The sequence below is a fragment of the Fusarium coffeatum genome, assembly GCF_003316985.1.
Source record: "Fusarium coffeatum strain FIESC_28 chromosome Unknown BRIP53273_contig_340, whole genome shotgun sequence".
Taxonomy (NCBI): Eukaryota; Fungi; Ascomycota; class Sordariomycetes; order Hypocreales; family Nectriaceae; genus Fusarium; species Fusarium coffeatum.
Window position 1 is genome coordinate 461 of NW_022158129.1, and position 25288 is coordinate 25748.

At 49.3% G+C, this 25288-nt stretch overlaps 9 protein-coding genes across 9 annotated transcripts; 3 read left to right on the forward strand and 6 right to left on the reverse strand.

Annotated features, from left to right (window-relative positions):
• Positions 1–1254: 1254 nt before the first annotated feature.
• On the reverse strand, positions 1255–2687 carry FIESC28_10865 (uncharacterized protein; the record flags this gene model as incomplete). The annotated part of the gene is made up of 2 exons (XM_031164995.1): positions 1255–2137; positions 2194–2687. 2 exons carry the CDS (start codon positions 2685–2687, stop codon positions 1255–1257), a joined length of 1377 nt encoding a protein of 458 aa, XP_031010938.1.
• A 666-nt stretch (positions 2688–3353) lies between these two features.
• Positions 3354–3956, forward strand: FIESC28_10866 (uncharacterized protein; the record flags this gene model as incomplete). The annotated part of the gene is made up of 1 exon (XM_031164996.1): positions 3354–3956. One exon carries the CDS (start codon positions 3354–3356, stop codon positions 3954–3956), a length of 603 nt encoding a protein of 200 aa, XP_031010939.1.
• A 497-nt stretch (positions 3957–4453) lies between these two features.
• Positions 4454–6929, reverse strand: FIESC28_10867 (uncharacterized protein; the record flags this gene model as incomplete). Its single annotated transcript, XM_031164997.1, has 2 exons — positions 4454–6205; positions 6255–6929. The coding sequence occupies 2 exons, from the start codon at positions 6927–6929 to the stop codon at positions 4454–4456; spliced, it is 2427 nt and encodes an 808-aa protein (XP_031010940.1).
• Positions 6930–11016: 4087 nt separating this feature from the next.
• Positions 11017–13116, reverse strand: FIESC28_10868 (uncharacterized protein; the record flags this gene model as incomplete). Its single annotated transcript, XM_031164998.1, has 1 exon — positions 11017–13116. The coding sequence occupies one exon, from the start codon at positions 13114–13116 to the stop codon at positions 11017–11019; it is 2100 nt and encodes a 699-aa protein (XP_031010941.1).
• A 1112-nt stretch (positions 13117–14228) lies between these two features.
• FIESC28_10869 (uncharacterized protein) lies at positions 14229–16197 on the reverse strand (the record flags this gene model as incomplete). Its single annotated transcript, XM_031164999.1, has 4 exons — positions 14229–15596; positions 15800–16040; positions 16092–16133; positions 16181–16197. The coding sequence occupies 4 exons, from the start codon at positions 16195–16197 to the stop codon at positions 14229–14231; spliced, it is 1668 nt and encodes a 555-aa protein (XP_031010942.1).
• Positions 16198–17037: 840 nt separating this feature from the next.
• On the reverse strand, positions 17038–17776 carry FIESC28_10870 (uncharacterized protein; the record flags this gene model as incomplete). Its single annotated transcript, XM_031165000.1, has 3 exons — positions 17038–17057; positions 17120–17531; positions 17597–17776. 3 exons carry the CDS (start codon positions 17774–17776, stop codon positions 17038–17040), a joined length of 612 nt encoding a protein of 203 aa, XP_031010943.1.
• A 1831-nt stretch (positions 17777–19607) lies between these two features.
• FIESC28_10871 (uncharacterized protein) lies at positions 19608–21336 on the forward strand (the record flags this gene model as incomplete). The annotated part of the gene is made up of 3 exons (XM_031165001.1): positions 19608–19857; positions 19935–20358; positions 20415–21336. The coding sequence occupies 3 exons, from the start codon at positions 19608–19610 to the stop codon at positions 21334–21336; spliced, it is 1596 nt and encodes a 531-aa protein (XP_031010944.1).
• A 152-nt stretch (positions 21337–21488) lies between these two features.
• Positions 21489–23243, reverse strand: FIESC28_10872 (uncharacterized protein; the record flags this gene model as incomplete). The annotated part of the gene is made up of 4 exons (XM_031165002.1): positions 21489–21546; positions 21629–22363; positions 22418–22704; positions 22785–23243. 4 exons carry the CDS (start codon positions 23241–23243, stop codon positions 21489–21491), a joined length of 1539 nt encoding a protein of 512 aa, XP_031010945.1.
• An 898-nt stretch (positions 23244–24141) lies between these two features.
• On the forward strand, positions 24142–25079 carry FIESC28_10873 (uncharacterized protein; the record flags this gene model as incomplete). Its single annotated transcript, XM_031165003.1, has 4 exons — positions 24142–24356; positions 24406–24475; positions 24524–24974; positions 25030–25079. 4 exons carry the CDS (start codon positions 24142–24144, stop codon positions 25077–25079), a joined length of 786 nt encoding a protein of 261 aa, XP_031010946.1.
• Positions 25080–25288: the final 209 nt, after the last annotated feature.

A 25288-nucleotide genomic window follows, 5' to 3' on the forward strand; every position in this document is an offset into this window, starting at 1 on the left:
TACAACCTTAACATCAGCTAGTATCATTACTTGGTTCTAGTACTGCTATGCAGTCGGAGAGTTCAAGCATGAGGCAATGGAATGGGCTGATTTACAAGACCCACCTTTTCTCATTGTTAGCGACAACATGATCCGATCGGCTTCACCGAGGCCACCTCGATTAAGTGTGTAGATTCCCGTCTCGGAGGGACGGCACCGTTGGACTAGAGTGGCTGACTACAACGGGAATCCAGATCTCTCGCCCTTCTAGAACAATGTAGGGACTTGCAGGTGCATGCATCTACGGATCACTGTTCTCCCAGCCAGCAGATAGATGTTCTATCCGACTGCAGCGCCATCACATCACCTGAGTAATTTACTTCTGCTTCTGTTTATAACACCGAGAAAGAGCCTCATCACGCTATGGTCTACGGTATCCACAAGCGGCCCGGCCCTATGAACCCTTAACTGAAGCCATTCAGAGCTTGAATGCAGGGACAGGCCATCATGAACAAAGTCAACATTGGCAGATGAGGCTCTGCCGTTCCGATAGCCACAGCTACAAGGTGCACTTGCCACAGGGTGTGTGTTGTACAATAGTGATACACCCATAGCCCCGGGTATCTGACCGAGGGGCCTATATCATATCATATCATGATCTGATCTGATCTGACCTGACGATAATGTCGATTGCGGCTGTTTCTCGGTCTAAACAATTAGACTGCGATCGATACGCGGACTCCCTCTTCCGCTGCCATCATCATACATTGCCCTATAATCTTTGAAGAACCCCCACGGGTGATATGACGCTTGACAGCTGCGACTATCTCATGCGAGATACACATCGTAAACGTCAAAGGTTCGTGGCCTTTAACTGATGGTGTGTAGTCAGGTCCAGGGACTGGTAGCGATGATCTGATGTGAGAGCAACAGTTGGTCTTGCGGTGAGTGTGGGTGTCTTGATTTAACCGGCAGTGTCATGACTGAGGGGTTTCATTAAGGGTCTTGTAGGTATTGGGCTTTGCTGATTCTGTTTGAGCAGTTGTTTGTTCCTTTGAATCCAGGGTCACAGTGGGATGTTTACTATGATGTATGAATACAGATACTAGGCTTACATGAGCGAGTGATTGCCAATGTAAGTACCTCAGTAATTGCTAAGAGAATATATATTTGAGTAGTACAATGATGTAAATGCATGGCATAAAAGAGAACTGGACCGAGTAAGAAATATAAGCACAAGCAGCATGGACAGCCGTTTAATCTGTCTCCTATTCATCAAAACCTCGCCTCAACCTTGTTCTCAACATCTTGCAAAGCCCACTCACTTCTCGCCTTCCTACTCCTCACCATGTCCACATGCTCCTGCGTAAAGCCCTTAGCCACAACCGCAGGATTGTATCCGAGTTTGTTTCTATGTCCCACCATGGTCGAGTTTACGGCGGGCGCAGTGCCTCCATCAGCTCTCTTGTACACAGTGACCACGGCTGCTCCTCCAAGACCTAGATTGTGCTGAAGACAATATCGAGTATTGGGCGCTGCGCGATTGTTGGCCCAGCCTCGAAGATGCCAGACCAGCTCAGCGCACTGCGCAATGCCTGTTGCACCCAGGGGATGACCCTTGGAGATGAGACCGCCCGAGGGGTTGATGATGTATTTCCCTCCGTATGTAATGTCGCCTTTACGGACGAGTTCATGGGCTTTACCCTTATCGCAAAGACCCAGAGCATCGATGGTGATCATCTCATTCGCACTGAAGCAATCGTGTACTTCGACGACCTGAACATCACGGGGAGAAATCCCAGCTTGCTTGGTTGCTTCCTGCATGGCCCGCTGCGTCATTTCGTAGCCCATAAGGTCAATGGAGCTACGGGAGAAGAGACTGGGAGCATCTGTGGCGAGGTGCTGGCCTGCAATCTCAACCGCTTGTTCGCGAAGGTGAGGACGAGCGTTGAGGAAGGCTTCTGAAACGATGACGGCTGCCGCGCCTCCATCTGAAGTTGGACAGCATTGAAGTTTGGTCAAGGGCTCGTGAATCATTGGAGACTCAAGGATTTGCTCTTTAGTGTAGACTTGTTGGAACTGAGAGTAGGGGTTGTTTGGTGAGTGCGCGTGATTGACGCGAGCGATCTCTGCAAAGTCCTCGGCCTTGGCTCCGTACCTATCAAGGTCAGTCAGTATGCGTCTCTTATGCTTCATGGCTTGGCTGGTACTGACTTCTCCATATACTCTCTTCCAGCATTGCCAAACATCTGAGCGGCGCCAGGAGAGTTGGTGATGCCTCTTGTATCAGCCATCATTTTGACAGTCGTCCCAGTTGGACTCTCCCTATCCTTGAAGAAACTCTGCAAGCTGCCCGGCATCATCTTCTCAAACCCCACCACCATAACACACTCTGCAGCTCCATGTTCAACCAAGGTCCTGGCCATGTTGAGGCCAGTGCTTCCAGTAGAGCAATTGTTGTTGACATTGTAGATGGGGATCTGGGTCATGCCGAACTGGTAAAAGACGCGCTGGCCGCAGGTGCTGTCGCCGTAACAGTAGCACGCGATGCCCTGATCTACATCGTCGTAGTTGATCTGAGCATCGAGAAGGGCCTTGACACCAGCTTCGAAGCCCAGTTCTGTATAGTCGACTTTGCCACGGGGTTTGATGAATCTGGTCATGCCTACGCCTAGCACATAGACGGGTGACTTTTTGTTGTTCGACATCTCTGATATTATTTCTGTGCCCAGGCGATAATAATTTGTGAGCTGTTTAAGTGTTGAGAAGAGTTGAGATTTAGATGTAGTCTGTGTATAATGATTTACATATACAGTATCCGTACATTCCCTTGAAACGTTCCCCAGGATCGACGACTACCTAGACTAGACTAAAACCTACCCCGGCTTTCATCCCAATCAGGTAAACAACTCGGTCCAAGCCCAAACTCTCATCAAATGAGATCAATTCTCTTGTTGCATCTGCTACCATTACCCTGGGCTGGGCTCTAAAGAACAGCCATGGTGCGGGGTGAACCGAGATACCGAGGCTCAATCGATTTCTTGTGAAATGCAACCGAAAACAACATATACGAAGAAACATGTCAAGATGGATTCGTCAATAGTCAGCAGCAGTGTAATGATTCGCTAACCAAGTTAACAATTACTGTACTCATCAATGCTATACCGGCCGAGTGCCGGGGCCGAGATCCAGTCGGCCGAATAATTACAACAATATGTTTGTTGTCTAGGTACGATAAATAGAATAGAAGTATAAACATCACCTTCTCTCATGGCCGAGCAGAAATACCATCTCATAGACTCCAAGTGTTAGTCTCCAAAATCTCATAGATACCCCCTTGAACAATAACTTATACCACCATAACTGGGTTCACAATGCATATTCTTCTCCTCAGCACGTCACACCACAACAGCTCTTTGATTGTCCAATCCGCGCTATCAAGAAGCTATACTGTCACAATGCTTCTTCCTCTTGGTTCTTACGTCCCAAACATCGCCAATGTTACTCTCGTCACTGGGTCGCCGACATGTCAGCACCATCTCGAAGCAGCGCTTCAGACACCAAAATCACCCCAAGCTATCATCATAGCTTTCGATGATGCCAGCATCTGGGATTCGGTCACCAGAGCTCTTGTAAATGCTATCAAAGCTGTGCATCTACGTACTAGAACCGAATGCAAGGCTCCGTGCTCGATTATGTCTCTGCCTCTTCGCCTTGTATTCACTCACAGCAGTGTCAAACAAATGAGGCGAGACTACTTCAACAAGGCCGACACAATTGTGCAGGAGAGTACCTTACCCTTTGTCTTGGTTCAATGCCAACCTCGTCAGGATACCACCAACAGCATACGTGCTTCTCCATGTGATGGACGGGGTCTTGCTTGGATGGCTGCCGTCAAGAGAGCCAATATGGCCAAGACACCAAGTCTAACAGACACCAGCCTGTCATTAGAAGTGACCGTTTCAGAAACACAGTAACCAATCAATTCAATCAATGTAGAGTAGATCCTAATTGGTATTCCAATCCATTTACCCCTTCCCGTCTACAACTCGTACAGAGCCCGTCTATCGATATCATTCAACAAAGCCCCCTCCCTGTCTCTCATATACTCTCAAACGATTCTTTCCAACTGTTGTGTACAACGGATAAGCATACAAAAAGCTTACAACTCACTCATCTAACCTGAATGCGCCTCGCAAGGCCACGTATGACCAGCAGTATCAAGGCACCATAAATAGAATGTCCCATATGTTGGGAAAACAACCAACGCCCGCTGAACTTTCCAGATCCTGCATAATGCCACCCAACAACCCTTGGTTGCCGTCAACGTAGCTAACCCTTCTACAAAAACGCAACAATCAATTTCCGTCCATGCCTTGGGGCAAACAGCAGAAAGGGACCATGCCGAGAAGTAACAGATAACAAACTGCCCCCTCCAATATCTCCTCGATCAAGATATATAGCTTTGAAATCATCACTCCCATCCTTCCCACAACATCCAATTGTCAAAGTCGTTGAGGGCTGCCGGTACCCCGATCGAGTTTCGTTGATACATGAACGGCACATGATGTCTGTATGCATCCCCTTGGTACCCATCGACAACGCCACCAGGGCCCATGGGAACGCTGTCAAGACCCATGTTGGTAGCCCTGGAGCAGCGATCGAGTATAATACGGAGACTTTGCACAACCTCTTCTGTTTTGACCTCGGGCCTGGAAACACAATCCAGAACGACTGCCAGACACACCACATCTTTGGTGTCTCGGCCACTAATATTGCGAACCAGAAGGTCTAGTGTCTTCTCCACCGTACTGATGAGTCGAGAAGGAGACCAGAGCACGAGATTCTCCGGGTTGTAGATCGGGAAGTCGTCAGAGGAATCAGGAGACATGCGCAAAGCCTGCGAGCCAAGCCCTGAGCTATCGGAAGCCGGACGCACAGCTGACCGGATGTAAAAGCACACACTCAATGCAGCTTGGATGATATCCTTCTTCAACACCTGATGGTACATTTCGGCAATGTCTTGGAAGTGCGCGAGCATAGGATCTAGTTCATCCAAATATTTCATGATCACCATCGAGGACCTAAGATAAGCCCGAGAAATTTGTCCTGGGGCGTCAGAAGCTCCTATAGCGAACGGTCGATAGAGTGCTAGCAACGGGCGTCGCACGTGCATGTCGAGGATGACTCGCGATCTCCATTGCTTACTCTTTTGTGAGTCACTCAATATGCCTTGCCTAGGAAAGATGTAGTTGATGTCGTCTAGGAAGCGCTCGAGTTTGGCCCCAACATCCAAGATTTCTTGATAATCTCGAATTGTGTCAATTCGGTTCAGCATGTGTGCCACCTTCATCCGGACCCCGAGCGTCATGGCTGCATAGACTTGCATCTGGTTGTCGGTAACCACATCGATGGGCTTTGATGGTGGTAGCTCCTTCATATCTGGGTAGAGCTCATTATCGTCGAGGTTACGGGGCGGGCGGCAAGTGAAATCCCCTTCCCGGACCAGACAAGGCAAGTTGCTGGCGAGAGAGATATGGAGATCCATGTCAAGAATAGTAAACCATAATCGGCGGCGCATCTCGCCCAGGTATATGGGAACCCGCGGTTCAAATTCGGAGGGATCACGATGAAGACCCATCGTCATGGCCATGCGCACGATAGACCCGAGTGATGTCCACGAATCCTGTATCCGGGGTGTAATCATTCGCTGCGCATGTACCAAGAGGACCTCGACCTGGAGTACCGCGAAATCCACCAACTGCTTTCCCCTCAGGCTGTCCAGCCACGTTCGTACCAGGGCGCATGCTGTTGGAATATGCACGCCTTCAGACCGCTCGTTGCCAAGCCCTTTTGATTTTGTTTCGAATCGAGATGCGATAGAGCAAAGTGAGAGCAGCTGGGGAAGGAAATACTCTGATTGTATCTTGCCTTCCCAGAAGAGGTTGTACTGCTCGGTAAACATTGGCAAATGAACGATTCTGTAGATCGTTTCAGAAGTGTCGACGTATGAGGCGATCAGCCTGTCGCATACTGCCTTCTTTGGTAGAATGTCTGTCATTCGCTTCTGCACGGGCATCATTGAATCGACAAAGACAGTGATTGGCGACAATGATTTGCGATATTCATCGATAAGAGCTTTGTGAAATCGCTTGAACGTTAGCAACACCTCACGAACCGCACTGTTGTTGGAGTTGTTGGCCATGAATTCTTTAGCTTCGTCGAACTGCTATTATTAGTAATTGTGCAAATCAAACGGTATAAGAGAGCATTACCAGGTTAAGCAGCACACGAGGACTGTTTTGACCATGATATCGTGTTCGCAAAGCTCCTTGTTTGACAGTCAACCCTCGTATCGTGTCAGAAGACGCGGCGATGAGTCTTCCCCCACTGCCCTCCGATACAGCAGGGCTTCTGGCCATGAGTTGTCTTTCGAGTCTTTCCATGCGCATTGACAACTCTTCTAACGATGGCGCACTTGTGACATCTCCATTTCGAATAGGGCCGTATGTCGACTCGTTATTGAGCAGAGGGGTAGCCGAGCTGAATATGTTGGTATTGCAATTCCGTTTAGCTGGCCGGGCCGGTTCTGGCATCTCGCTATCGGAACCTTCTGACAGATTTGCAGAATCATGGTCGACAGCGTACTTGCAAGTTCGATTTGATTTTTGGCATTGAGAGCATGGACAAAGGCGATCGCATCGGAGTTTACGCTTTCGACACTCGGTACATGATTTGACTGGCCTCGGCCTCTTGACACTCCGTTGTTGTTGCTGCTGTTGGTGGGTAAGCGCAAGGCTCTGCTGCGAAGGTGTTTGTTGCAAATGGTGAGGTGGTGTTTGCTGCTGCGACAGAGGTGTGTCGTAGGATGTAGAGGTCAAGATGGACTGGGGAGGAGCCGCAGCAGGGGCGCTACCCGCATCGTGGTTAGTTGAGTGCGCTGTAGTCATCTCGGGCATGCCTGCGACCAGGCGACAGAATGCCGGAGAACTGTTTGGCGGTTCAATAAAGCTCGGTGCGACAAGATATCGAGTGAAGTGAGCGGGTGGGTCGACGCAAGTACAAGAAGGTATGATAAACAACCAACGAGCGAGTTTCGAGGACAATGCGCTGACCAGCTCCGGAGATGTTGAGTTCAGTTGCAGGTGGGATGTGGTGGTATTCAGGTTCAGGAAGCCGACGACAGCCTCGGCTTGGATAGGTAGACAATGGTAGGTCGCAAGCGCACCGAACTCGCAACGAACATGGCGGAGAATGCAGGTTGAAGGACTGACAAAGTCGAGGAGGAGGCAAAGCCGGAAAATAATTGGTTAAGGCAAACCTGACACGAATAAGTTAGAGAGGCACCACCAGGCACGCGGATTCGGACGGGAAACGGGGCACAAAGGCACGGGACACGGGAAACGGCCAGGGCCACACCGGTAGACGTACAGTAGCGAGTAGCTAGAGCTGGACCTTTGACTGGAGATAGAATGGGATGGGATGGGATGGGGGCGCCTTGAACTTGCTAGGCCAGGGTCGTAGAGCTTTACCTTGTTCGACGCCGTGGAGCTAGACTACACAGAGTGAGTGAGGGAGAGAGACAGATTAGTGTAGACCCAGGCTCAGGTTTAGGCTCAGGCTTAGGCCTGTCTGCTCTGCTCTGCTCTGCCAGTTTTGCTCTGTTCCCCCTCTGCTCTTTTTTTTCCCTCTCTCCCTCCTCCTCCTGGCTGTTCCGTCGGGTCTGATTCAGCCACCCCAGACACGCGCACGCGCGAGTCGGGCGATCCTGCACCTGCGAGCCTGCAGATGCGAAGTAGGCTAGTGGACCCGTTGCGTTGGGCTGGGTTGAACTGGGCTGGACCCTCTCTACCTATAGTACCATGCAAAGAGTGAGTGCTTTGCTGGAAGATATCGATCGTTCCTCTGTGAACAGGATGCTGGGCTCAGAATGCTGATTGGTCGTAAAGTATCGTGCGATAATTACAGTCAAGGTGTTTTTAAGTATGTAGTGCACTGTATATTCATCGCCAATCTCCCATCCATGGAGGTCTATCAATAATTGACCTCGATTAGTACCTAGTACCCAGCCCGTCGTCGGGTCCATCCATCTCTTCAATTCAGGTAGGCAATAGTGCTGTGCTGTGCTGCAGAGGCCAGGAGGCGCTGGAATCGCCGTCTGGAGCTGGAAAGAATTTAGCTTGGCGGGGGGTCGGTCTGATCGACCGATGGAGACTGTTCAGTGGAACCTCGCCTGTAGATACAGTACAGTACTGTACGTACTGCTCCATGGGCCAAACTAAGTTGTGAACCAGAACCTGGCTAGAACGTCAGAATGGATCCGTCTTTTGATATCTACCGCCGATCGTTTTATGATTGATCCTGCGCATTCCGTTGTGTGTGTAACCAACTGTACAGTACAGTACTGTGATTATGCAGGCTGGATTGTAGGTGATAGGATATGCGAGATGCATCTGATATTGTGCACAGGGGCTATGGATAGGTATACAATGTACAGAATAGCAGACTAGGAGATCATCTGCCAAGAATACCTAGGTACTTCTAAAGGGAATTGCAATCCAATACCAGCTCTACCACAGAAGGCAGGTACGGAAAAAAAAAAAAAGCGATTACCATAGTGCAATGCCTCGGGCTTGCTTGGCTCCGGACTAAACGTTAAACGACATGTCCGTAATGGTCACCTTCCTTTCCACTTCGGAGCCGAAATCTGGGTCTAGACTCTAGACAATCAGCACAGGAGGTCTCGATCGCTCTTGGGCATGAATCGCACGTGATGTAGAAGCAATGGTGATCTTCAAGACAAGTCCGATCTCGAATTCATTCGTCGATAGGTAGGTATCTACTGTATCAACAACTTGAACAGCGCTGATTCATGCTCATCATCTTCCCCCTCTACCCGTCATTGATCGACAGCCTCGAACGGCCCAATTCATATGCTTATGTTACAGTACTGTCCTCAATCAATCGCTGTTGGCGCTGTAAATGTCACCTCCCAGAGGCCTCAATATCGAGTGCTTGGCCACATGGCTCGTGCTAAACCAGAACACCCATCCCATTCCACAGAGGTTTTTTCTTTCAATCCGAGAAAAACCGAAAAAAAAGTACAGTACGCAGCGGCTCACTAGACTATGGTGGAAGAGATTTCGATGGAGATCTGCACGTTAGTAGGGGAAACATGTCGATCGCGACACCTAACCTACTGTAGTGTGCAGCACAAGCACAAGCACAAGCTTGCAGCATGTCTTGGCTTGCTGTCATCGGGATCATGACGGATTCAGAGATAATCCTTTCGGCCGACCCGTCTTCTCCATCTAATCCCCAGTCTCCTCCGCACACAAAGCCGTGCTCTTCGCAAGCATTTCCATCCAATCCCCGGCATTGGCCATTAGGCGTACAGTACTCTGGACAATGTAACAATCTACAATATGCACCCAGCGCCCTGAATTATTTTTCATTCGCAAATCATACGGGCAAGGGTTTTGTTGGGGTCCCATCTGCCTTTGATCTTGCGGTTCTCATCCTAGAACGAACCAAGAATATACTCAAACTGCATTTGGCAACGGATGAATGGTCTTTCCGTCGATTGCCGTTCTTTACTTTGCTCCCCCATGGGCCATTGGTATCAAGATGGAAAGTGGTCTAATTGACCTGTATATGAGGCTAGAACCTTTCTCCACCACGTTTCATCCTGGTAGGCGTCCCCAGACCGAATACCTCAATAATTCATAGGTACCTAGGTACGGATCCATTAGTTTACCTAGACCCATGCGCACCATGGTACCATAGCATAGCCTAGAGCACACTTTGCCCTGTGGTACCATTTGCTCCGTACCATGCCATCCATGATCCAATGCATGGCTTGACCCATACGCCGCCGTATGCGCCTGGATAACCGCCTTAGACAGTTGCAGTCGGCCGACTATATGCTCCGTGCTTTATTTGAATTGTCGGTTTTCTCGGCTCCGAGATAAAACCTCTGATGAAGTTCGTTCATCCGTTGCTTGGTTCATCATCAGATCTAGCCAGCACATCGCTGGTTATGTAACTGTATGTAACGGGGCTCTCTCGAGATGAGTGTCCTGCGATTGCCTTGTCACAAATATAACTTAGTATTATGTGGTATGGTTGGAATGCTTATTCACCGCATGACAAGGCGAGCTGCTGCCTCTATCCGTCAGCGACATCCTACCTAGACAGGGCTGAATATGCCACTGGATAATCCGGAGTGTTCTTACGGATATGACCAGATCATATAATCGCACAGAAGTCTACGGATAAGGCCTCTTCATCCCTCTCTGCTCTGCACAATACGCGTGGCCCCTGTCTCTTAATCAGGATACAATTATAAGTACGGATATAGAGTACAACTACGGATACGTACAAACAAGAAATTTCAGCTACCGTTTGATGGAAGGATTGGACTTCTTATTGCACCCCCGGCCTGACATAGGTAGTCTGGGTTGTCTCTAGCATACCTCGTTATACCGCAGCCCGGCTTTGCGATTGGCCATTGCGTAACTTATCATTACCTTCTACCGCCCTTTCTAGAACCCTTCATCTCCGGTACCGCACTAACAACTTAAATTAATTGACCTCAAAAAGTTATCACACTGAATGCAAGGTAATTTACGGTAACTGATTCATAAGTACGGGACTTGACCACCTGGTCGTTCCTAGTCATGATTATCTAGGTAGGTACCTACCTATTCCAGCTCCTCGGGCTGGTTCCTTTGAAAAGCCCTGATCTTCTAGCGGGAATAAGCGATCGCTTAAGCCAAGAGGATCTAATAAACGGATGGGGTTCTAAGAGGGGCACGACAATGACATGAGCAATTGTCATCAATTAATATGGGCCCTAGGAAAGTAGGTACTTAGGTATCGAGCCCGAACTCGTGTCCATTGTGAATCCCTATACTGCGGATACAGCAATGCTCTAAAGAAAACTCTACTATCCGTACAGTGATATAGTTGAAACAATCGTCGTTATCATCTCCATCATCATCAAGTCCTGGTAATTATTCATGCTGGCAGTTGATTTCAGTGATCCTCCGGCCAAGCCCCTGGAACACCGTCAGTGTCAGTGTCAGGCCCAGCCCTAGTGTCAGTGTCTCTGTCCTGATCAGCATCAGCCTCGTCTGGCCTCTCACCAGTCGGCCCGGTTTGAACGCCAAGCAACTGCATCAGAATCCCTAGGACGCCGCCGTCACTACCATTCCGGGCAGCCGCTAGGTCCCGTTCCAGTTCCTCGTCATCTAACTGCGCCAGGAGCGCTGCCTCGTCGTCGCTGCCGGCCTCACCATCTGCCGCACCGTTTGCGGGAGCCGCAGCAGCAGCACGCCTTGCGAAAATGTTGCGCAATCGCTCTTCGATCTCATTTGTAGGTCTTTGCTGACCATGTTGTCTGTCTTCCCAAGGTAATCGCGTGCCATGTCCCGAGAAGATATTCTCCTCCTCGGGTGGTGGCAGCGGGTCAAATTCGTAGTTTGGCTGCACATCTAGATACTCCCGCGGAGCCAATGCGATAAGTGACGTCTGGCCTTCGAGGAACGTGAGTCTGGTGACTCCATGGTCAGGCGGAGAGTCGTCGCTGGGCAAAACGCTTGTGTCGACCTTCTCGAGCTTTTTCGCCACGTTTTCAAGCAGCGTGGTAGCTTGTGCGTTATTCCAAAGATCCTTAGCTTGGTGTATATAAAGCTTGACCCAAAAGGACCGCGCGTTTGAATCGGCGCTGATACCCCAGATTGATGGTGGTGTGTCGAGGTTTAGCTCCTGGAATAGTCCACAGTACAGCCAGGGGACTCGTCTCATACCCTTCTCCAACTCCTCAGTTGCGCGAGCAGTATCGCCTAGTTGTAGGTGGGCCAACACCAATGACTGTCGTAAGTAGACCGTATCCCGATTATCGCTTGTCTTTTCAAGCTCATCCACAAAGTCTATCAGCCAGCGACCCTCTCGGGCACGAATAGCCAAGAAATGAATAAAGTGTCGCATGCCATAAGGATCATTGTGATCCAAAGAATAGAGGAGTTTGGCCCATTCCAACGCGGTACGATACGTGCCCTTTCTGACAAGACTTTTGAGATAGTGATATCCTGCGAGCCAAAACTGTCTGTTTTCAGGTCTACGGAAATCGAGGCGCGCCCTACCATGTTCAATATTCTGACGGAAGGCATTGGTTGTGACTCGACCAAAAGTAAAAAGGGCTCTTTCGCAAAGTTCAGCTGCAAGAGCCATGTTCTGGTCCTGCTTGGCCACGCTGCTAACCTGCAGGAGCGTGGAAACATGGTATGGAAACTCTTTCAGAAGATGAACCATGCGCATAGGGTCTCCGATCTGCACACAGCTAAAGAAGAATGCCTGTGTCGCATCGTAGTTTTTGTCGTGAAAATAAGCGTATTCTGTCCAAGAACCGTCGTCCGCCTTTTTAATCTCCTTCATTGTAAGCCCACCTGCGCTCTGCTTCGGCCAGTGCTCACGCCCCTGGATGAAGACATTTCTGCGCAATGATATCTCTGGTAGCTTGGGCTGCCCAGGTGGGCCGCGCAGGAACGTCTCGATATCGACTTCCCGGGGTCCGTTTCCTCTAAACCGACGGCTGCGTTCTTGCTCTTCCTCTGCCTCGGCTGACTGGATAATGTCACTACCAAATAGATTCTTCATCTCGTTGGCGACCTTGAGGTGATATGGGTTGATGGAAAGAAGTTCATTAATTCGACGAGTCTGAACTGTCGAGTCGCCCCCGGTGGGTTGGCCTCCAGACCTAGATGTTGTGATATTGAGTTCTTTGATCGCTTTGTCAATCTCATCCTCGTCCTCGTCCTCCTGTGGCGGGGGTGTCTTGGTCTTTGCCGCCTTCTTCTTCTTCTTTTTATTCTTCTTGCCCTTTCCTGTTGGGACGGGCTGCTTGGCTTCATTTACGTCCTCCTCAGGCTGTCGCTTATCTTCTTCTTCGTCATCGTCTTCGTCTTGGGCCTCATCTTCATCATCGCCACCCAGAGCTGCGAAAAGACTCACGCGGGGCTTGGGCGCAACTGGCACCTGATCATCTTCGCTTTCTTCCGAGTCCTTCTCGACGATATTCTGCACCTCTTCTAGCTCGCGTTGCTTCTGCAGCTTGCGAAGCTGTCGGCTCGACATGATGGAGGCTCGTGGCGTCAATGGATTTGAACAATCGTGTAGGGTGGGTGAGGGGCAGAGTACTAGAGTGCTGGATGGATTGAGTATCGGCGGACAGTCAAAGGAGTGACGCGGGATTTAAAGATTGAGATGGATTGTGCGAGACAGATATATGAATGTTCGTACACTCTTTTGAAGACTGCTCAGACTGAGTCCGTCAAGAAAGTGCACTGGCGCTGCTACGATGGATTTTATGCGTCATGCCGCCAGAAATGATGACGCTAGTGGGGCAGCTTGTGAACTCTTCCTAAAGGTGGGCTGTGGGAAAAAGTACAACCGTGCTTGCTCTCCACTGCACCATGTTTGTCACATCTTAAAAGTCATTGCCTAGGTATTCGTTGGATCACCAGATTCATGTCAATGACTAATTATGCACTGGACAATCTAACGAATTGAAGATCGCCATTCAATGCGTAAAAAAATCAATGGAAGAATATTTTAGGATCTCAGGTACTGCAAAACCCAGAGCGAACGAGATCTATAGGGACACCGGGTCTCAAAAATGTCAACATTCACGACGTGGAACAAAATAGTGTGGGCTTGGGTTTGTATATTGGTAAAAGGGACGAATATTGTGACCCTAGTCCGTCAAGCTCTGTCGTTTCTTATTGTTTTTGCGTCATAAAGCTGTCGTGGGCCTCATCAACTAGGTCCCTAGTCTCCGTAACCGCCAGCGCCAGGCCATACCGGGCCATCCTTCGTGATTTTAAATTCTGCAATTCAAAAAGGACAAAAGCAACTCCTTTTGTAGCTTGCTATGCGAAGCACGCTTCCAATACCACCCGCTTTCAATTCAATCCTAACTCCGGGCCTCTTTCTTCGAGGCCGATCCTCCGTTCATGGTATCCGTCAACCCAAGAACGGCATGAGACACCATGTTCCGCCCGTGTGGGACGGTAGAAATGCAATCGTTTCAAAAACTGAAAAACTGATATATGATACAAGCAAGTGAGAAACCGCTTAAAGCCACGACCTCTGCTTGGTTCGTGATGATCGTCCGCGTAGAAAAAAGAACACAGCTAAGACGTGTCTAGATTCGTATTATGTTTGCCGACAGCACTGGATATGTTCGATTATTGTTGGGCAGGCGCATTTTGGTACTGAGGGCGATTTCCACCTCGTCCGCCACGACCATAGCCACGACCACCACGGCCTCGACCACGACCGCGACCACGGTAGTTACGGTAACCGCCGTCAACACTCCCTTGCCCAAATGTCTCCATATTCTTGCGCTGCTCCTCGCCTCTCCATTCGCGACCGCCAGGCTTCTGACCTCCATTCTCAGCTCGCTCCCTGGATTCGCTGGAGATGTTGTCAAAGAATGACCTCGTCTTGTTGTAGGCAACAGGAACGTCTTCACCAGTGGTCGCGACCTCAGGATGCTCAGTGACAGCAGGGTTTTCGGGTGCCTCCAACGGAGATCCAGCAATGGCCTCCTTGACTGCATCTTGCTTGTTGAATTTGGCATTGGACTGGGCGAAGTCGAAGTCGGACTCAGGGACAACAACCTTGGTGGCAGCAGCTGGACGTCCACCGCGGCCTCGGCCTCGACCAGCCGGCCCGCCCCGAACGGCATTAACTCGCATTTCATTCACCTTGTTGGTCAGGTTGTCCATGGCGTTGCCGCTATTGTTACCCAGTTGGGCCATGGCGACGGCGACGGCGGCTCGGGCAGCACTGGTGGCATCCTGAACATTGGTCGGAGCAACAGCAACCGGTGCCTTACCAGCAGCATCTCCTCCGACACCTGGTAGGGAAAATGGCTTGGCAGTGGATCCGGTCAGAGGGATTACGGGGTTAACCCTATGGTTTCTGGGTCCAGTAGGTGTGGCTTTGTTGATTTCTTCGGCCTTTGCTTGTCCGTTGGCTGTCAGACTAGCGGCGGTTTGCTTAACCTCTTCGACTGATGGTTTCGAATCGATAGGGGGTGTTGGGGCATGTGAAGGTTGTCGCACACCTTGGGCAAGTGACTTAGGCTCTGTAGGGGGTGCCTGTCCGGTAGGAGTAGCGGCCTTGGGCCGATCCGCGCCAGGGCCAATGGGAGCCGGCTTTGCATCTCGAGAGGGACCAGAGCTAGGAGTTGCTCGTTGGTTGGCAGGAACCTCAGCGGGTGCATTGGGACCGGGAACCCCAGGACCACCAGGGCCTGGAGGGAAAGGGTAGTTGGCCCATGGTCCAGGGCCACCGGGAGGGTTCGGTCCACCAGGACCACCTGGGAAACCTTGGCCAGGAGGAAACCAGCCAGGAGGAGGGGGATAAGGCATGTTTCCGAAATTGGGACCTGGACCTGGACCTGGGCCAGGTCCAGGAGCACCACCGCGACCCCAGTTACCAGGTGGTGGACCTCCGTAGAAGTTATTAGGTGGGTAGGGACCTTGACCGAATGCACCAGGACCTGGTGGAGCATTGGGGTTAGGTCCTTGGGCACCAGGACGCGCAGCCTTTTGAATATTGTTAGCTCATATGCACTCGACAAGAATAGCAACAACATGACAGCAAGGTTTCCCAATCAGAAGGAAGGCAACGGAAATCTCGACATTATTTTTTGCGCTTTCCGACAATGACAATGTTTTACATCCGAAATATTTCATCATATGGGAGAAGAAGATAATAAACAGCAACGCGGTATGAGGGAGTGACTTACGCCAACGATGGCTGGATCATCAGGCACAGCTGGAGGCTTATTCTCCTTGATATTGGGATGGTCCTCAATCCGCAAGTCTTTTACGTCGCTGCCGCGGAACACGATGTACTCGTAGACTTGATCGGAGGGAGCGATCTCTTCTTCGGGTCGGCCCTTGCGACCCTCGGTACCGAATGACCTCACATTTTCAAGTGATACTGTCGACTCGTCCGAGTTGATTTCATGAAGCGTACCAACGTAGCTAGGGATGGGTCAGAAACGTCAATCGACGCGTTTGAATTCAACAACGTACCGAATGTCGCTTTTGGAAATAAGGGAGATGCGAGACCTGTGGCTGCGTAAGCGGGCGTAGACAGGCGTCAATGACCACGTCCAGCATACCCGAGAAATTCAGACATCGCCGATGTGAAAGGCCACGTTCAGCACGTGGTAAGCTTGTGGGAGAAAAACGCTTGAAATACAAATACAGTAACAGCAAGATGCAATAGAAGCGATGAACGCGGGAAAGAAGAAGATAGAGCTTGGTCGTGAGAGAAGGAGGAGTGTGAAGGTGGAAGGAGGGGGAAGGAAGGTGGTTGGTTGTGTGGAGGAAGGTAGAGTTTTGTGAGAGATGAGGAATGAAAAGAGGCTGGAGGTTTCTCGAAGCCCTGCTAGTAGTGTGCGGTTGAACCTCGGGTGCTTCTCGGCGATAATGTTGTTACGTAGCTCCGACCAACCTAAGGAGCTTCAACCCACTAAGCTGCTATCGACGAGAGCTACAATGCCATTGTGAGATCCATGAAAGTCTTCTGCATTTTACCTGCTAAGGTAAATACTTACTTATCGAGGTAGTACCTGGATTACCATTTCGGAAGTACAGCCATCTTCTTTTCATGTCGTTCAATCAGACCCATCTGTGTGTCAAGTTGATTTACGGAGAAAGCTTCCAACAGAACAGTCGCTTCTATTAGGATAGGTAATCACATTTATACAATGAAGCAGCATCGAGATAACTTGATTCACAAAACAGTCAGACATTTGTTATAGTCCCAGAATATGTATATACTGTAAGACAAAACCCGTCTACATTTACAAATCATTAAACCTGCTAAACTCCTTGGTGGAACGAAAGTACGCGTAAGGCCCATTATCAGAGTGACTGCCAAAAACTCCAATTGTAAAATCCATCCCTTATCGGAACTTGCTGAAAATGACAGCAACAATAAGAATAACCAAAACAGTGATGATGGAAATAGTTATTATCCGATTTGTAGCCATCCTGTAAGATCAAAGTCAGTTTTCTGCGATTGCCATGACGTCTATGTGGGCCACTTTACCTACGCGCCATGCCCCTGAGCGTTTTCACGCTCCTGTCCACATAGCCTTCACTTTCGAGCATTATGCCGCGAGTATGCTCGATCGTCTCTCGCTGCCTGCCAAGGTTTGCGAGGGTATCCGCTCCAATCGCTTCGGTCTCGTGGGCAAGAGCCTGACTGTTCTTCAGTCGCTGTGTGCTTCTATCAAGACGGTCCGTGCCGGAGAGCAACTGTTGTCGTTGTTCCATATTGATGTCTGATGAACCAGCGGGGTCATCCGTGTATCGCGATCCAAAAAGTGCCGAACGGTCGGAGGACAGAGTAATCAATTTGCGACGAGCGGCGTCTGTGTCTGATTCGTAGTTTCGGAAGCGCTGGTTGACCTTGGTGCGAGAGCTGGTCGGAATGTTCTGCTTCTCCAAGCGCATTGCGCTGAGCTAAATAGACAAAATATCAGGAACCTGTTGCCTGGTGGCTGTATTTGCCTCCCGCGTAGACCTACCTGTTCGTCGAGCTCCTCAAGCGCCCGCTCGGCTTGGCTGATGGCAGCCTTTCGAGGTTCGCCAGCCAGTTCAGGAATCTGGTCAAGCTTCTGGTTTAGGTCCGCTTGGATAAGCTTGTACTCAGCTTCGTAAGAACTGAAGAGCTCAGAGCCAGCGTCGGTATCGAGAGGGTTCGACATGGTGAAAGGAGGCGGCAAGTAAGACGGTCGATACTATCAGGCTGTCAAAGGCTGGATGGTGGAAATCGTCGCACAACGAGATGAAATAAATTGGTTGAGAGATACGAATGCTCTGCGATGACGAACGCGCAATATTCGGATGTTACTGGAATTGGACTACGAAAGTGGTTGATGGTTTGACGTTCTCGTCAGCCTTCCCGGTTCGGTAGCGTCCGAGTACTGGGTGCCTGTCGTTTGCGTATGCAGATGTGACCAATCAGCGTATGGCTCACTCTCACGTGATAATATGGCCCGTGCACACCAACTCTGCGGCAGTATATCACAGAATGTTTGCGTTAAAATTTTGGACTTTTTCTTTTCTTTTCTCTTCATAGAAAGTTGAATCCCCCGGATTGCGAAGAAAAGCGGCTCAGCGTCACGACCTCGGTCAATGGCGTCGGGTTGAAACAAGCTGGGCAGACGAAGGCGAGTTTATCTCGCACGGCGCTTTTAAGAATTGGTGACTCGAATTACCGTTTACCAGTCCCGTTGAGTGTTCGACATACCTACGATATTCAAAGTCTTTGGGCTTTGTTTGGGTCAAGGGTTGTTTTTAGCTTCCAGTGAGGATGCCATAACAATGGCGATGATATGTATTTTATGCATGTGAAAATGATGTTTGCCTGATCAACTTTGAACCGGGTTACCCACTCGTAGACGCAAGGCAAAGTCTTTTTCTTCGCCAACAAGGAAAGCATGGATGTCTTGGAGGCAACCCTGAAATGGCATTTCAGCCAAGCCACGTCAAATCGATATCGTTCCAGACAGGTCAGATCAAAATGGGGTGCAGTGCAGCGCAATGTAACCGCATAAGCCACTTCGGTTCATGCCTCGAATGGTTATGCGATGCATGCAGGATCTTCTTGCGAAAGGCTCCCGTCGTGTTCAAGCTTGGGCTAGGTAGCGGGCTGTTATTACTGTAGGTGCCCTCAGGGTATCAGAAGAATTGGCGGCCTAGAGCACACCTAAGAGACGAAATAATTTGGTCACTTTATATGGTCTAAGACTAGCTCTTAGGTTACTTTATTATAGTAGCCTAAGCCTTAGACCTAGCTTCCATCCGCTGACAACCTGGAACGGGACCTGGCAGTTCCAAGCCTAGGTGGTTCGGATCAGTCAAGGTCAGGCAGTTTCAGTGGGTCGTCAGCTTAAATCGTTGGGACATTATCAGTCAGGTTTCGTGTTAGGACCCCCAGCAAAAAGAGAGGCTCATCTCTTGTTCCGTCCGCACGCGAACTCTCTCGTATTGTATCCGTAGATCTTTGTCTCTCCTCCTTTCTCACTACCTACCTACCTATCTTGAGTGCGAGACAAGACAGCCCAGAACCTTATCTCACGGTAGCAGCATTAACATCAGCTGCTACTACTAGACTGATACGTCTCGGATACAATACCGTATCCGCTATTCGCTTAACAACACATCCAATCCATAAGGTACTCCATACAGTATTGTACATACGAAACCATGCTGGAGCCACAGCACATGTAAGTCCCCGTCATGGCGACCTGTGCTTGAGTTGTCCAACCCCCCCTCAAAAGTCTTTCTTGCGGCCTCGTCATCAAATCAGAATCGAAACCGTTTTGTGGCTGCGATACCGCTATTTATCATTCATCCCTTCTGCCCAATCATGCATTGATCGTCCCTATGAATGGAGTCTTTGGCTTTGCGCTGTCACATGCTTTTGAATTGCACCTTGTTCAAGAATCAAGATAGAAATGCGCTCTCTCTGCACCTGAACATACATTCAACGTTCCCTCACTACGCTACACCTCTCTGCCTTTTCAAGACGTAATGTCAAAGGCGCAGACAATGAATCCCTCAACTGACCCGTATCGCCTCCTCAGGAAAAAGGTCGCTGTTGTCGGCAGCGGCTCTGCTGGAATTGGTGCGCTATGGGCCTTGAACAAGACATATCACGATGTCTACGTGTACGAGGCTTCCGATAGGCTTGGCGGCCATACAAACACTGTCGATTTCAAAAAGGGAAAGTTTTCGACAAAGGTTGACACCGGTTTTCATGTCCTAAACGCTGAAACCTCTCGTGAGTTTACTCTACTCGCTCAATGGGCAACGCCTATGCGTCATACAAGTCAAGCTCACCAACCGTTCGTTATTTAGCCAACTTTATCCATTTCTTGGAAAAGATCAATGTTAAAACCGCCCCCACAGACCTCTCATTCAGTGTATCTCGGGACTGCGGCGCCCTCGAATGGGCTGGCACCAGCCTGACCTCCCTGTTCTGTCAAAGAAGAAATCTCCTCTCACCGCGAATGTGGCGCATGCTTTTTGACATTATTCGCTTCAACCAATTCTCGGTTGATCTGTTAAGCAAAGATGAGGATGACATCTCCAACATTGAGGTACAGAGCAAACCTAGACATTCAGTTGGTTACGACTTCACGATTGGGGAGTATCTAGACCAAGAGGGTTATTCGCAAGCCTTTAGAGACGACTATCTCCTTCCTTTGGCAGCGTCAATATGGAGTACGAGTCCAGACAAGTGCGCACTGGAGTTCCCTGCTCTGACATTTGTTCGTTTCATGTATGTCCCAATCACTAATGCCATAACGTAACTATACACATACTAATTATGCTTAGGTGGAATCATCATCTGCCGTCTACATTCGCGTCACGCCCCAGATGGCTGACGATAGAGGGGGGTTCCAGGTCGTACATTGACGCTGTCATGAAGGGTTTCCCTCCTAACCACTTGTTTCTCAAGACACCCGTGAGGCGTGTCACTACTGAAAGCAACGGCCAAGTTCGTCTCCACCTGGAAAACGGTACATCTGCTCTCTACGACCATGTCATCCTTGCCACCCACGGCGATGAAGCATTTGATATCATCAAGTCATCGGCCACCGAGCAGGAGCGTTTTATCATGTCTTGCTTCAAAACGTCCCAAAACGAAGTGGTCCTGCACTCAGATCTGGATATGATGCCTCGGCGCAAGAAAGCCTGGGCCAGCTGGAACTACCTCACGTTATCGTCACCTTCGTCACGAAAAGCAAACATTAACCAGGTCTCGCTCACATACAACATGAACCTGCTCCAGCACATTCCTCGAAATACTTTTGGAGACGTCTTGGTCACGATGAATCCTCTTCGAAAGCCAAAGGCCGCCAAAACACAGGGACGCTATTTCTACTCACAGCCTCTCTACACAACGTCTTCCGTCCGGGCACAGAAGCTTCTCAAACACATCCAGAACACTCGAGGTATTAGTTATGCCGGTGCTTGGATCAAGTACGGTTTCCACGAAGACGGTTTCAGCAGCGGACTGGAGGTTGCACAGGACCACTTGGGTGCCAAGCTGCCGTTCCAGTACACCGATTCTACCTACAGTCGTGGCAAAAGGCCCCTTCTTGGGCTCTTTGATCTTTTACTACGCTTGGTCATCTTGGTGATTCAGGTGTTCGTTATTCAGATTCTTGAGCGTTTGACTGGTAGGAGTGCTCCCAAGCGTCAACGTCTCGTGAATGGCAAGGGTGCAAAATTTGTAAACGGCAAGCATCGATAAAAAGTGGAATTCTTTTCTTTTTCTTTTACATCTTGGGGGGGAGTTTTGTTCAGGGTTTAAGTTTTACAAAATATTGGTGTTTATATAGCATGAAGCGTTGAGATTGCTGAAGCAGGTTTATACCGCACGATTATATTGAATTTTCTTACGATTTACGATCCAGAAGTCTCACATCTTGCCGTCCAGCTTCCAGCCATGATGCGGGTGTGTCTACAAGTTAGATATTAGAGCAACCCCAACACCAAGTAACAGCTGCACGCCCAGGCTCAACCCCAGAATAAGATGGACGTACGTCCATTTGGAAATCTCTAGCACAACCCCATTCTGGGGCTGAAGACCTGGCACGATAAGAGTACTGGCGGATTGGCCTACGACAGCCACAACACCTGTCGCGAAAGCTGCGACCAACTTCCCCATAGCATCTGTATCGCCACCCACAGGCTGCCCGTACGTCGACTCAGCAGGGTAGCTCTGGAATTGTCGGTCGCTGTTGGTAGGGCCCAGTGAAGAAGCTCCATAGCCTTGGAGAGCTATTCCTGCCGATGCTAATGAAGTGATGTTTGCATCAAGGAGGTGCTCTTTGCGGTACGCATTGATGACTGGTCCAAAACTGACATTGCAGCGATAGAACCATGGATCGGAATCTGAAGCTTCAAAGGCTGTTATGTCACTCCATGTTGAGCCTTGGCTTCCTGCAGCATTGTACATAAATGTTGTTTGGTTGACGCCATTCATCGCGGTAATGTTAACCTCTGTTCGCTCCTGGTTGGCAATAGTGGCGGTTGTCTCGTTTCCGCCACCTCCTTTTGTTACTTTCCAACTGCGACAGTCTCCTGTTACCTCAACAGTGCGGTTCGTGCTCACTATCAGATCATATTTCTTTGGTCTGGATGTCCATTCTTGGAAGACGAATTTGCAGGATCTTGTGCCACAGTATATCAAAGGGTCGTTGTTGTCCCACAAAGTTCCAGGTGTAGGAATAGTATCCATATCTCCCCATATCCAACCAAGTGCGATAGTTCCATAGCTTAAACACAATCAACATTTCTGGATATACTGTTTGCAAGTACCCATAACATACCTGTTCGCAGTGTATCGTAATGCACCAAGGGCTTGAGATTTTGAGGATAGAACCCTAGCGGTTTCCAATTCAGAAAAGTCCGCCACCGTGACATTGCCAGGTTTGAGGATAGCGGTCGAGTCTGCCGTGTTGGTGGAGTAGACCAGGCCTAACATTGCCAAAGCAATCTGGGATACCAAGTTGAGCAATATGAAAGCAACAGCATAAGAGCATAGTGAATATGAGCTAGACTGCCAAGTGAGCTGTACAATCTTGTTCAGATTCTTAGCATTCGAAATCAGAGCAGACTGTTACAAATTGTTAGCAGGTAGGTATACACCAGTAGCTCGTCAGAACTTAGTACTTCTCGTGTTGACCAATGTCGAACTTTGAGAATCCACGGCCTGAGCTCTACGGCCATAGCCTCGAGAGACATGGTTATACTCATACCAAGACCAAGAGAAAGTCCAATAACAAGAGTATTGAACTCCCGCTTAACCTTGGTCGACATGACATCTTGCTGGGAGTAGTGCCAGAGCACTACGTAGATAGCTACGACGAAGAGCACTGAACAGAGCCATCGCAAAGAAGCGGCAATAAGGGCCTTTGGTAAGTTTTTGGGGCGGCTGAGAAGCTTTTCTGCGGCCATCGACTTGCTGCTCCGGCGGTTGATCGATCTCGCTGATGATGGCGGTCCTGATTCTGGTGAGGATGTTGGTCTGGAAAGAAGGTTCGATTCTTCTCTTGGCTGGTACACATGGTGTTGCTCCGAATGAGGCTGCTCTTTCAATTCGATCTCCGAATTCGGATTGTTCTGGTCATCCTTTTGATTTATGTGTCGTTCCATAGGTAGATGCTGGGCAGGTAGTTTATGAAGAACATGCCAAGTTTGAAGTGACAATCTAGCAAAGGCTTGTGTGCATTTAAGCTTTCCATTGCCTGTGGCGGCGGGTCTTGGGTCAATCCGTTGTCCATGTCAAGTTAAATTAAGGATTTTACCGCAAGGTTGGCTTTGTTAAGGTTGATCGCGTTGGAACTTAGATCCTGAAGGTATTGTAGTCCTGTACATACATGAATATCGGATGAGGCACCTACTATAGAGCTCAGACCCATCCAAATTCCATGAGACATCTCTATATGTATAACCTTGTTCCATCTATACCTGTATGGATTGAATCCTATATTTTAGTGAGTACTACGTGTCATAATCCCTCAATTGACTTCGGAATCTTGAACCTGGCTCGTCATAGCGCGATCTAGACCTGCGATGTGCAGCGTAGAGTTCAGTAGCGCAAATTACTTCATGTGCCGAGGAGAACATAACCAGGCTACTATTAAACACGATGGTCTGTATTAGAAAATGCGTTCGACAATTGAATACGAAAATTGACTGGTAAATGCTCCACGAGCAAAATACTTTGGTATCTTCACATGGAAGAGCGCAATCACCGTTGTGTACACATGCTGTGGGTTTCACTCTGGAAACAAAGACAAGGCTTTTGAGAACATGTGATATGTAGTGGTAAAAACAAAAAAGAATTCTCATACGAAAGCCTGAATTTCGTGATTGATTGGCGTACCTTAGTCTAGGTATTCTGTAGGGTAACAATCTAACGTTGGTGTCAGTTCCATCGGACGTTACAGAAGCCGACCGCCGACGTCACCCAGAAATCGCTAAAGATCATCCGACTCCAAGCTTCATCTTCACCATCAGACAAAACTACACAATCTCGCCCCAATTGACCATGAACGCTGCGCCTCGACTTGCGCGAAGCTCAGCCCGAGCGGCTACTTCACCATGGTCGTGTTTCTTTTGCCAGAATGCCCGACCGAAGCCTCAGCGGACAGGCCTCAACTTTGCCCGCAATGCCTCCAACCAGCCGCAGAGACCGAGACAGCCTTATACCCCTACGATGGAGGAGATTCGTGCGCACTATAGCAAGAAGAATAGGACGATAGCGTAAGGATGGCTCGAGAGTTGGACTGTGGGCTCGGCTTACAATGACCAGGTACTATACCTTGAGCACGATCCTCGGGTTCGTTGCCCTTACCTATGGTTCAGTGCCGCTATACAAGATGGTAACTTTCTTTCCTCGCTTTCAATCTTTTCGTCTAATGGTCGTCTAGATCTGCCAAACCACCGGCTGGGGAGGACAACCTATACGTGCCCACGGCGGTCCCGGCTCCGAGGATGGCGACCTAGCAAGCAGACTCGTTCCAGTCAAAGACGCCAAGCGAATCAAGGTCACATTCAGTGCCTCAGTCTCCGATGTTCTTCCCTGGAAGTTTGTCCCTCAACAGCGAGAAGTCCGTGTTCTTCCTGGCGAGACTGCGCTCGCATTCTACAAGGCGACCAACAAGAGCGACCAAGATATCATTGGAGTGGCCACCTACAGTGTGACGCCCGCGCAGTGTGCGCCGTATTTCAGCAAGATCCAGTGCTTCTGTTTCGAAGAGCAGCGTCTCAATGCGGGAGAGACCGTGGACATGCCTGTATTCTTCTACCTGGATCCTGATCTGCTCAATGATATGAACATGAAGGGTGTTGAGACAGTGACATTGAGTTATACGTTCTTCAGTAAGTTCTACCGTTCTTGCTATGACGAGAAAGAGAGTGCTAATCCCGTTCACAGAAGCAAGATACGACAACAACGGACGGTTCCAAAGACCCATGTCGAAATAGTTGGAATTTGCCGAATCAAATGTATATTATGTATGACCTCCTCTACTTGTAAAATATCTTTATTGCACTCAGGCGTGATAATTGGACATATTATCACTTTCAATCGGAGTTGCGAGACATGAATGCCTTATTTCTCTTGTCTGCAACGAATCGCACAAATTGATTTTGAAATCTCAAACGTAATTATATCTCAATATCTGAGAGCCCAT